An 11,664-nucleotide genomic window follows, 5' to 3' on the forward strand; every position below is an offset into this window, starting at 1 on the left:
TTAAGCATTTGAAATGCTACTTAGTTTTTTACTTCCTAATACATTTTGTTATGATTTAAGAATAACCCTTGCAAATTCTTAATTTTTGTTAAACTTTATTATATTATAAATATGTTATATATAATAAATACATTTATTATATATAATTTATATGTAGTTAAATATATAAACTATATAAGTTTTATATATATATATATAAAAGTTATATAAGTTTATAGCCCTTTAGTCAGACATAGTAAGTTTGATTCCCTTTTTAGAAAGACAAGAGGGGTGCCTGGGTGGCTCAGTTAAGCATCCCCGACTCTTGATTTCGGCTCAGATCGTGATCTCAGGGTCGTGAGATTGAGCCCCACATCAGGCTCCAGCTCCGTGCTGGGTATGGAGTCTGCTTAAGATTCTCTTTCCAGGGCACCTAGGTGGCTCAGTCGGTTGAGCATCTGCCTTTGGCTCAGGTCATGAACTCAGGGTCCTGGGATAGAGTCCTGCTTCGGGCTCCCTGCTCGGCGGGGAACCTGCTTCTCCCTCTCCCCTCTGCCTGCCACACCCCCTGCTTGCGCTTGCTCTCTCAAAAATAAATAAAATCTTTAAAAAAAAAAAAAGATTCTCTCTTTCCCTCTCCCTCTGCCCCTACCCCCACCCCTGCTCGTGCTCTCTCTCTAAAAAAAAAAATATTTTAAAAAAGAGAAGAGTTTTTTTCCTCTTGACAGAAATCCTCTATTTTGTGCTAAATACTGGGCCCACAGCCAGACTGAGAAGGCATACCAGTTGACTCTTTAGTAACTATGTTTCTTTGCTATTCTCCATTTGATTTCTGGGAACAGCTTTTTGTTTTTATAGGTCTGGGACTTGCGCCAAAACAAGCTAACCTACACCATGAGAGGCCATGCAGATTCAGTGACTGGCCTGAGTTTAAGTTCTGAAGGCTCTTATCTCTTGTCCAATGCAATGGACAATACAGGTAACTATGGAAAGGAAAGCTCTCCAAGGGCGCAGACACTGTGGACCTCAAGGAAAGTGGGCATTGGATGCTAGAAATGTGTACTGGGATAAATGTGGATACAAGGAAAGAGTCAAGGGTGGTTCGCATGTTTCTGCCAGGGCAATTGGGAGAACACATTGTAATAGAAAAAGCTTTAGGGGCGCCTGGGTGGCTTAGTCGTTAAGCGTCTGCCTTCGGCTCAGGTCATGGTCCCAGGGTCCTGGGATCGAGCCCCACACCAGGCTCCCTGCTCAGTGGGAAGCCTGCTTCTCCCTCTCCCCCTGCTTGTGTTCCCTCTCTCGCTGTGTCTCTGTCAAACAAATAAAATCTTTAAAAAAAAAAAGAAAAAGCTTTAGAAGATATGGTCAAGAAGCCAGGATTCTAGTCTCAGATCTGCCATCTAATCCCCAGGCAACTTTGCATATAGCCTTTAAGACCTGTTTCAGCTCTGGTATGCTGTGGAGCCATGCAGTGTACGAGAAACTCTTGGTGATTATTAGTTTGTTGAGATTCAGCCAAAGCAGTTCTCGAGCATTGTAGAGAGAACCAAACTTGAATGACCAGTAAGCTGTTGGTAGAGTTGCACTCTTTCCGCCAGTGTGTCCTCCCTCCCCAGTCCAAAACACTGATGGGATGGGAAGTGCCCAGTAAAACATTGCGACATTCTGCATTCACACAAACAGACTCTTCTCTGCTTGTTTTTGAGTTGCTACATGGGAGGATGGGTTTACTATAGCAAAAAGGAAAGTGGATTATATGCTTAGTATGGAGAGAGCTTAGAGATGGCCCCCCTCTGGTGTACAAGTTCATAGGCTTGTCAGAAACTGAAATGCTTTCACTGACATTTTGTAATGAAAACAGTGCTTAGCACTCAGGGGGTGCTGAATAAGTAGTTCTGGAATGAATGAACACCCTTACTTTCTGACTGTATTCTCAGCTCAATAGCAGACTTTCACACCTACCTTCACTTTCTATGCCTATCTGAACCCTAGGATTGTTATGTTTCTTACACTCAGTTAAAATGACATCACTTGAATTCCAGTATTGATACAGCATTTGTTAACAGCTGTAGCCACTGCTTATCATGTGTGTTTATATCCTGATTTTGATGTATTTACCATTGACTAATTCTAGCATTGCTCACAGTAAGAAAAGATAAGGTTCCTTAAATGGTTATTAAAATAAAAAGAATTTTGGGCGCCTGGGTGGCTCAGTTGGTTAAGCGACTGCCTTCGGCTCAGGTCATGATCCTGGAGTCCCTGGATCGAGTCCCGCATCGGGCTCCCTGCTCGGCAGGGAGTCTGCTTTGCCCTCTGACCTTATCCCCTCTTATGTGTTCTCTCTCATTCTCTCTCTCTCAAATAAATAAATAAAATCTTTTTAAAAAAAAATAAAAGAAAAAAATAAAAAGAAAAAGAATTTTTTGTTATGGCTATATAATAAAATGACAAAATCCTAATTTTTGTCTATTGCCTCTACTCTTTTAAAGCCCTGTCACATGTATTATCTTATTTGATCCTTAAAGTACTGTTGTAAAAAAGAAAAAGAAAAAGTGGTATTCTCATTTTACAGAGGAGACCAAATCACCACCTCACTGTTTACCTGATACCACCCATATATATATATATATATATAACAGAGCTAGAATGAGAATCAGAGTTCACTTTTTCTAATTATTAGTATAATACTCTCAATATATTTTACCTTGCTCAAGTTTAGATTGTCAGGTGTCCCTATGAGCAAAATTAGTCCTGAGTTTGGTTTTCATAGATTGATTGTCACAGTAGTCAGTGGTATTTAGATTGTCATATCAAAGCTTTGTTAAATATGGCTTTTTTGGGTTGGCAGAGGAATCATTTGCCAATGTTTTTTGAAATTAATGTCACACCCAGCTACTTTCTGTTGCAGACCCCCAGCAATGTGTTTGGCATTTCCCCTTCCTTTCCCCTCTGCTTTCCACTTTGCCCTTAGACACTGTTAATGGAATTTGAATGCATTTTATGTCTGTTAGAAAAAAAAAATGAGCCTCACCATGTACCTTATAATATACCATGTTGGCTTTCCTTCACCCAGGAAACAGCATCTGTCATTGACATGACACTGATTCCAGCTGGGTTCTAAGGAGGCCTCTGGCCCATAACTGTTTTGCTCTGTTTGCAGTGCGGGTCTGGGATGTCCGGCCATTTGCTCCTAAAGAGAGGTGTGTGAAGATATTTCAAGGAAATGTGCACAACTTTGAGAAGGTGAGTTCTGCATGGCAAAAGAGCTTTACTGTCCATTTGAGTCAAAAATATATTTAAGATGGTGCTGAGACCAATATTTACATACATCAAATCATTATGTTGTACACCTAAAACTAAAACAATGTTCTATGTCAATTATATCTCAATTCAGGGGGGAAAAGGGGGAGTGGTGCTAAGGATAGAGGGCAGTAGCTCTACTAAGAAGGGGTTGCATTCCAGTTAACACTGTTCTTCATCAAAACTGTTCTTGCCAGAAATAAAACTAATGGAAGCATAGGGAGGAAGGCAGTCACATAGGTAGGTAGTGATGGGATCCCCTTTTTTTAAGTTTTTAAGATTAACTTAAGATTTCTGACTTCAACAAGATAGTCTTATCCTTTTAGTTCCTTGGAAACTTTGACCCTCGGGTCAGTGTTCCATATGGAACCCAGACTTCCTGGCTATTACCCAGGTGGCTTCCCTCACCTTCCCAGTGACCAGCTCTTAGGGCCCTGAGACTACATCCCTCTCCTCAGTAAGGACCATGGCCCGAAGTTTGAGAGAAATTTTTTCTGTACTCATGTCCTAGGTCAGCTCTTGATAGCAGCTTTTCCTCCAGATAATTTGTTAATAGAGACATATGTTTTTCTTTTGAGAATCTATTTGATTCAGTTTCACTTTATAAATCAAATCTTAGGGTGCCTGGGTAGCTCAGTCAGTTAAGCATCTGCCTTTGGCTCAGGTCACGATCCCAGGGTCCTGGCATCGAGCCCCACATCAGACTCCCTGCTCTGCAGGGAGTCTGCTTCTCTCTCTGCCCCTCCCCCCACTTGTTCTCTCGCTCTCTCTCACTCTGTCTCCCAAATAAATAAATAAAATCTAAAAAAAAATTTTTTTAATAAATCAAATCTTATTTTTTGTTGAATTTGGTTTTATTTTTATTTTCCTTCAAGATAAAATTGAGGATCAAAATAAATGGAGCAAAGGGAACCTCCATTTATAGGCAGAATAAAATTTTGTTGCCAGGTCCACTCTTAATTTACTGTAAATTAAGCATTTTCTACAGTTCGTTTGTATGTTATATGAAATAAAGTATGCAGTCTTAGGCCACAGACTATAAGGTAATTGCAATTTAAAGTCTCAGGGCGCCTGGGTGGTTCAGTGGGTTAAGCGTCCAACTCTTGATTTCGACTCAGGTGATGATCTCAGGGTTGTGGGATCAAGCCCCACATTGGGCCCCGCACTAGGTGTGGAGCCTGCTTAAGATGCTCTCTCTCCCTCTTCCCATCTCCTCCCCTCAAAAAAGAAAAAAAGAAAGAAATTTAAAGTCTTTCAGTGATTTTATAGTCTAATAAAGAGGGGTTTGGTACATTACTGTATTCATTGAATTCCTGCTTATTCATCTTTATAGAATCTTCTGAGATGCTCTTGGTCACCTGATGGAAGCAAGATAGCAGCTGGTTCAGCTGACAGGTAAGGATTACTGGGTGTGAGGTGAAGAATGATGGATCTCTGCAGGTACCTTGTCGTGTGTAATCCATTAAGTGCAGATACCAGGCTGGAGCAGACATAGAGTTATAGCTGTCCTCAGAGAGGAAGCCGTGTGCATTGTGAGGGGCCTGAAGATCACATCAGACAAGCACATCATTTCCACTCTGTGGATTCATTTTTGACCTGGAGGGTAAACACTTTCTTTACTTCTGTTGGATTCCCTTTGCTATCAAAGTAAAATCTAGGCTCCTAATCTGGCTCCAGTTTCCCTCATCAGATTCTTCTCCTATGCTTCAGTTCATTCAAATACGTGTTGTACTCACTTCCCCCACCATTGCGACAGTGCTTCACTCACATGGAACTTTCCCTGTCCTAACACCCCTGTGCCTCCAGGCTTCTCTCTCCTGTCCCCTCTCCTCTGTTCTCTAGACTTCTTTAACTCTCTCGAAATCACCTCTGTGTTCTGTCTATAAACTTTCCCCGGCCCTGTCTCTCCTTTTCCTTTGGGGTAGCACTAATCACTCCCTACTCTGCACTGTCGTCACACCTTACACATCTAACCTTTATCAGCATTCATTACATCTAACACTAAGACAAACAGAGTGGGGCACCATCACTAAATTATTTGCTCCCAGAGGTCAGGGAATGAGTCTTAGTCATCTGGAACCCAGAGCGGTATTTGACCTATTCTAAGCACTTAGTGAATATTACATGAATGAATTCCTAACTCAAGGACAGCACTCAAATCTTAGCCTACATATCAACTCGGCTATTGGTAATGGCTGCCCGTGTCGAGGAGGATTCAGAGCAGGGTGCGGGTACAATAGGAAAAGTGCCACGATTGCTAGATGCCCGTTGTGTCAGCATGTGAGCTAAGTATTTTCCAACCCCAGGCTGAATTCAGAGACTATGAGACTTTCCTAGCTGTCAGTTTAAACTGGCTCAGCCGTTCAGTGATGAATTAGAAAGAGAAGGGAGATGAGGCACCTACATGGCTCAGTCGATTAAGCGTCTGCCTTCGGCTCGGGTCGTGATCCCAGGGTCCTGGGATCCAGCCCCATATCAGGCTCCCTGCTCAGTGGGGAGTCTACTTCTCCCTCTCCCTCTGCCCCTCCCCTCTGCTCATGCTCTCTCTCTGTCTCTGTCATGCTCTCTCTCAAATAAATAAATAAAATCTTTAAAAAAGAGAGAGAAAGAGAAGGGAGAGAATTCTTCTGTCCAATGCTGCTGCATTTGGTCTATCTATGGTGTTATGTCCTTGGGAGGGAGTCAGAGGTGGAGATGCGGGTGCCCATGCCTAGGCTGTTGGCCCACAGGTGCAGAATGGCGAAGAATGAGAGGGCCCTCTGATGGCGGACTCCGGGTTTAGCTTCCGTTGGGCGATGTCTTAACCCTTTTTAGCTTAACCCCATCTTTCTCTCCGTTTAGAGATTTTCCTACTACCTTACTACCCTTCTAAAACAGGCACCATCTTATAAACATGAGGCCTTCCCTGGGCTAGCTTGGACTCTCAGAATTTTCTCCTGTATTTGGGGCCCTAGCGCAGCCATAGAGAAGCCTCACCTTGGTCTGTTCCCACACCCTGTTGCCTGTGAACAATGCTGAACATACCTGAAGATTCCAGAGTCCACTTTTTTTTTTTTCCTCAGGCACTCTGAATGCTGAGATAAAAGGTCAAGTAGTGGGGTGTTTTCTAGGGGTCAAGGGTCCAGGTCAAACAGTGCCACATTGATGGTTTGCATCCTGGTGGTGTAGAAAGCTGCCTTGCAGAGGGAATCTAAGGGATTTTCAGTAGTCACGTTGATAAGGAAGACCTTAAGAAACAGGCCCACAGCCTAAAGTGCATTCTGACAGAGTAAGAACCATTCTAAGTGTTTTTACATCGTTTTCAGAAAAGATCTCTTTTTTTATGTAGTTAAGCTTTTAAGTGATATTTGCCTAAGCTTTTCTTCTGAGCAGTTTGTTGCTGCCATTGGCCCTTTCTTTCAGTGTCCTCTTCCCCTCCCCACTGTTCCTTTAAACCTTACATGTGTGCCTCATGGCTCTGGCCTGGGCACAGGCTGTATGTCTCCCTGCTGGGGTTGGCCACGTTTCACAGGCCACCCTGCCAATTAGCCCCAAGTCAACAAGCAGCTCTGTTATATAAGGAACCTGGTTCCTGCCGAATGTGGCCGTGCCAAAGTAAGGGGAGGACAAGGAACCCCTCTAAATTTAGCATCTAATTGGTGGCCATGGAGAGTGAGGCCTTCAAGTAAACCCTTGGAGATCTGGGGTTCTGCTGGCTTTTATGTGCCTGGGAAATGTATCTTCAGAAAATTGCTTTTCAGGGGCGCCTGGGTGGCTCAGCTGTTAAGCGTCTGCCTTCGGCTCGGGTCATGATTCCAGGGTCCTGGGATCGAGCCCCGCATCGGGCTCCCTGCTCAGTGGGAAGCCTGCTTCTCCCTCTCCCACTCCCCCTGCTTGTGTTCCCTCTCTCACTGTGTCTCTCTCTGTCAAATAAATAAATAAAATCTTAAAAAAAGAAAGAAAAGAAAATTGCTTTTCAACTTGGCCTGGATTTGGCAAGTTTCCTCTCTACTTGCAAATCACCTCCCTCTTCATGTTCAAAATCAAAACCCTTCAACAGTTCCTATCCAGGACTGTGGGAAGACTGGCCAGTCTGTCTGCCATGAGTGAGTTAGCCTATTGTCTTCATGTTCGTCTCCTGTGATGATGAATATATTCGTCATAACAACAGCTGTTGTTCTTGTCCCAAATGCTTCGCATTCATCATCTCATCATTTCTCTCAACCAAGCTACGGGATCAGTGTAGTCTCCGTCATCACAGTTAAGGAGAGAGGAGCTCAGAGAAGTTAAATACTTGTCTAAGGTTACTTAATGAGTAAATGGGTGCATGAGACTTGAGCCCGGGTCTTTCGGACTCCTGAGCTCAGACTTTGTTACTCTGCTGTATCATCCTGGGCTGGGTTCATGAGGGCATTATTTGCGTGTAGCAAGAAGGAAGACCGTAGGGAGAGCACGAACATCAGAGCCAAGGAGTCTGGAGACAGATGGGCTTCCTGTTTCCCTCCCATCTTGCTTGGAACTTTTATTTAGTTCCTATTGAGTCTAGTCCTTGAGAGCTAAACATTGCAAATAAGAAGCTCATATTAAGTTGTATTTTAGACCCAAAGTGTAATGTCACATCAGCACCAGGCATTTTATAATCAAGTACTGGTAACTGTACCCTTTTAGGTGTTGACTGAACAAAACAAATATGTAAATAATGTTTATAACCTGCTCGAAAACCACCAGCCCTTTAAATTTACCAACCAATAGATAGACCAACTGAGCCTGGGTGGCTCAGTCGTTAAGCGTCTGCCTTCGGCTCAGGTCATGATCCCAGGGTCGTGGGATCGAGCCCCACATCGGGCTCCCTGCTCCACGGGGAGCCTGCTTCTCCCTTTCCCACTCCCCCTGCTTGTGTTCCCTCTCTCGCTGTGTCTCTGTCAAAATAAATAAATAAAATCTTTTTAAAAAAATAAATAAATTTACCAACAGATTATTTTTGCATGGTCATATGAAGATCATGTCTCTTTATTTTACCCTTCAGCCAAAAATGACCCAAGCAAGGTTGAAGGTCAAAAGAACTTCCGAGGGGTCAGGGGAAATAGAAGATGTTTGAGGGTAGTAGGAGAAAGGAGAATACTGGAATATATTAAAAGTTCTCGTTTTAGTTCTGCCACTGAGCCACTGATGAACTGTGTCACCTTAGCTTTCTTATCTGTAAAATGAGTTTAGACTAGCTGGTCTAGTCATGGGATTCCCATGAGTTCAGTGCAAGATTGGGTCAAGTATATATTTGGGTGGTTTTATATCGCAGAAATTTTCTGTCCCTTCTCTGGGCTCTGTGATTTGAATGCAGTACTGAGAAGCTCCAGTGGATCTGCAACCTAGGCTCCCAGCCTGCCGTAAGTTGGATTACCTGTAAGACCTCCTGGATGGGGGCACCTAGGTGGCTCAGGTGGTTAAGCGTCTGCCTTCAGCTTAGGTCATGATCTCCAGGTCCTGGGATCGAGCCCCATGTTGGGTTCCCAGCTCAGCAGGGAGTCTGCTTCTCCCTCTCCCCCTGCCTGTGCTCTCTCTGTCTCTGTCTCTCTCTCAAATGAATAATTAAAATCTTTAAAAAAAGACCTCCTGGATGAGTATCAGGTGCTCTTTGAAGATTTCTGCGTGGGGACCGTAGGAAAACTGTCTTTCTTCTCCATGTTCTTTCCTATCTCAAAAGCTTATGTTGGAGGAGCGCCTGGGTGCCTCAGTCGTTGGGCTTCTGCCTTCGGCTCAAGTCATGATCCCAAGGTGCTGGGATTGAGCCCCACGTTGGGCTCCCTGCTCAGCAGGAAGCTTGCTTCTCCCTCTCCCACTCCCCCTGCTTGTGTTCCCTTTCCTGCTGTCTCTCTCTCTGTCAAATAAATAAATAAAATCTTAAAAAAAAAAAAAAAAGCTTATGTTTGAAATACCAGTAATGCTTATAGTTTTAGTTATTCCTATATCTCTGTTCAGTTATTCAGGGGTAGGATCCATCCCTTATTCAGAATCTATATTTCTAGTTTCCAAATGTCAGAACACAGTTCAGTAAATATGGGTATATAAGTAAATCTTTGCATCCATTTCTCTTAAAAAGCCATGCCTTTACCCTCCCCTCAGCTCTAGGAAGCTTTAGCATTGCTCCTTATGATACCTTGCAGGTTCGTGTATGTGTGGGATACCACAAGCCGGAGGATTTTGTATAAGCTGCCTGGACACGCTGGCTCCATCAATGAAGTGGCTTTCCACCCTGATGAGCCCATCAGTAAGTCTGTCCTGACTTTGGGGAAAGGGAAACTGTGGGAATCTCCCTAAAGGGGCCCTGAAAATACAAAGGCAGAGGTGGATATCTGTTGTATGTGAATTTCCATGTAGCCTTTATGGCTGTCCATTGACAGTCTCGCCATGGTTTTAAATGGTGACGGGAAGAACATGTTCCATCTTCTTCTTAATCTCAAAGGGAGCCTGGTTAATCTATTTCTAGTTCTCTTAAGTTTACATGCTTTCAAGTCTGTGTTTCCGTGACGTATTTGGATAAGTAATATTTCTTAATATTCAGCTATAAATTACAACTTAACATTTTATTGGCTAGCTAATTAAACAATGGGCCTTGAATTTAAGGAGAGAATGTAACTTTCTCCAGGGCTAACTATAACAAGCAGAAATACATTTATAAAATGACTGGCACAGACATTGATTCTTCCCTAGAATGGCTGAGAAGGTCTTTTTCAAAGGGTTTGGCTGACATGGGACATCAGGGTTTAGACCCTGATAATGCATTTCCCATAGCACAGTCCACCCTTGTGGTTTCAAGAGGACTTGGATTGAAAAGCCAGGCTACAGTTTCCTGTGAGTAGTGTTGAAGAGGAGGGGAATTTAAAAGCTAAATCCAATTGCTCTTTTATACCAAAATTGGCTCTTGACACAAGAGCCCTTGAGCACCAAGTCTCCTTGAGCCTTCATTAGTTCCAGTTATCTTCTCCATTCTCTTCACCTCAGTTCTCTCAGCATCCAGCGACAAGAGACTGTATATGGGGGAGATTCAGTGAAGACACGGAATGGAAGACCCGCTGGCTGCTTGACCCTGAGACCTCAGGTGGCATAAGTGGCATCCAACGGTGCCCAGGCCAGCAGCCTCCCTCAGATGAAGATCATTCCTAGCAAAAAGCAAGGAGGAGGTGGCCATATCCCAGCAACCACTGGTATCCTATTCCACCAGGATGATAAGGCAAGCTGACAATAGCCTCTAAAAACCACCGGCCAGATTTCAGGGACTGTTTGGGTTTTTTCCTCTTTTTTTTTTTAAGGAAGATTTCTTCAAAGAGACAGACATGGATTGGTTTGTAGTTTCCTGTTTCCTAATCCAGGCCAAAAACAGGGAATGTGACTGAAATATGTTTGTTGGGGACTTTTTTTTTTAATTCAATAACTGGCTTGTATATTTTTCTTTCTGTGTTTCTCTGAGTCATTTTGTATTAAAAACCAAGTAGATGCCTTTTTACAAGAGCCATGTGGATTGGATTTATTGCTGTCTTTTCTTTGAAGCTTGATCGTTGTAAATCTGAGCTGGGCATGATGGGGCCAGGGGGATACAATCCATTTAAACTCCCAAGATGTGGGGCACCTGGGTGGCTCAGTCGTTAAGCGTCTGCCTTCGGCTCAGGTCATGGTCCCAGGGTCCTGGGATCGAGCCCCGCATCGGGCTCCCTGCTCAGCGGGAAGTCTGCTTCTCCCTCTCCCACTCCTCCTGCTTGTGTTCCCTCTCTCGCTGTGTCTCTCTCTGTCAAATAAATAAACAAAATCTTAAAAAAAAAAAAAAAGGATTAAAAAAAAAGAACCTAGTTTTTGTATACTTTGACATGATCTTTAATGAACAGGGTCTGTTTCTACTTTGCCTCCTGCCAAAAGTACTATTCTGAGCAGCGGGCCCTACAGTCAGGGTCCCTGAAGTGGGCATTAGATTGGGGGCAGCCTCAGCCAATAGGAGTGGCCGGCTGGAACGCTGCATCAAAGTCAACTCAGAAGGAATATGATGAAGTTGTGGTGTCACTGGACCATGACAGCGTCTGAGACTTTTTTGTGCTTCTGCTTCCTTTTCTGTCTTTCCTAAACTGACAGGGACATTAAGAAATGCTATTAGTTGCTTTCTACCCTCAAAACAGGTTACTACCTCCCTGGATCACTGGTTGACTGTGCCCAGCACACACACTGGCACTGATGAATCCCATCTGGCATGGGTGTGTGGTGTGTGTCTTCTCAGAACCTCCTGTCTCAACCCAGAGGTCTTCACACCTGCCGCCTGTTTGGAACATGTTTGGTTTTATACATATAGCTCCCAAACCTGAGTCATCTGTTTATCTCAAGTTGTAAGAGAGAGGATAGTTTTAAGTGAGCACACATCCAGGA

At 43.6% G+C, this 11,664-nt stretch overlaps 1 protein-coding gene across 1 annotated transcript in view; it reads left to right on the plus strand.

The window, feature by feature from the left end:
- The window catches only part of SNRNP40 (small nuclear ribonucleoprotein U5 subunit 40), a 32,436-nt gene extending 21,672 nt beyond the window's left edge, over nt 1–10,764 (plus strand). The window contains exons 6-10 of the mRNA XM_036098469.2: nt 838–958; nt 3,140–3,222; nt 4,613–4,674; nt 9,420–9,523; nt 10,258–10,764. Coding sequence (XP_035954362.1) covers nt 838–958; nt 3,140–3,222; nt 4,613–4,674; nt 9,420–9,523; nt 10,258–10,307 — 420 coding nt within the window. The 3' untranslated portion in view covers nt 10,308–10,764. The remainder of the gene's footprint in view (nt 1–837; nt 959–3,139; nt 3,223–4,612; nt 4,675–9,419; nt 9,524–10,257) is intronic.
- The last annotated feature ends 900 nt before the right edge of the window (nt 10,765–11,664 follow it).

Source organism: Halichoerus grypus, chromosome 5 (assembly GCF_964656455.1).
Source record: "Halichoerus grypus chromosome 5, mHalGry1.hap1.1, whole genome shotgun sequence".
Classification (NCBI taxonomy): domain Eukaryota; kingdom Metazoa; phylum Chordata; class Mammalia; order Carnivora; family Phocidae; genus Halichoerus; species Halichoerus grypus.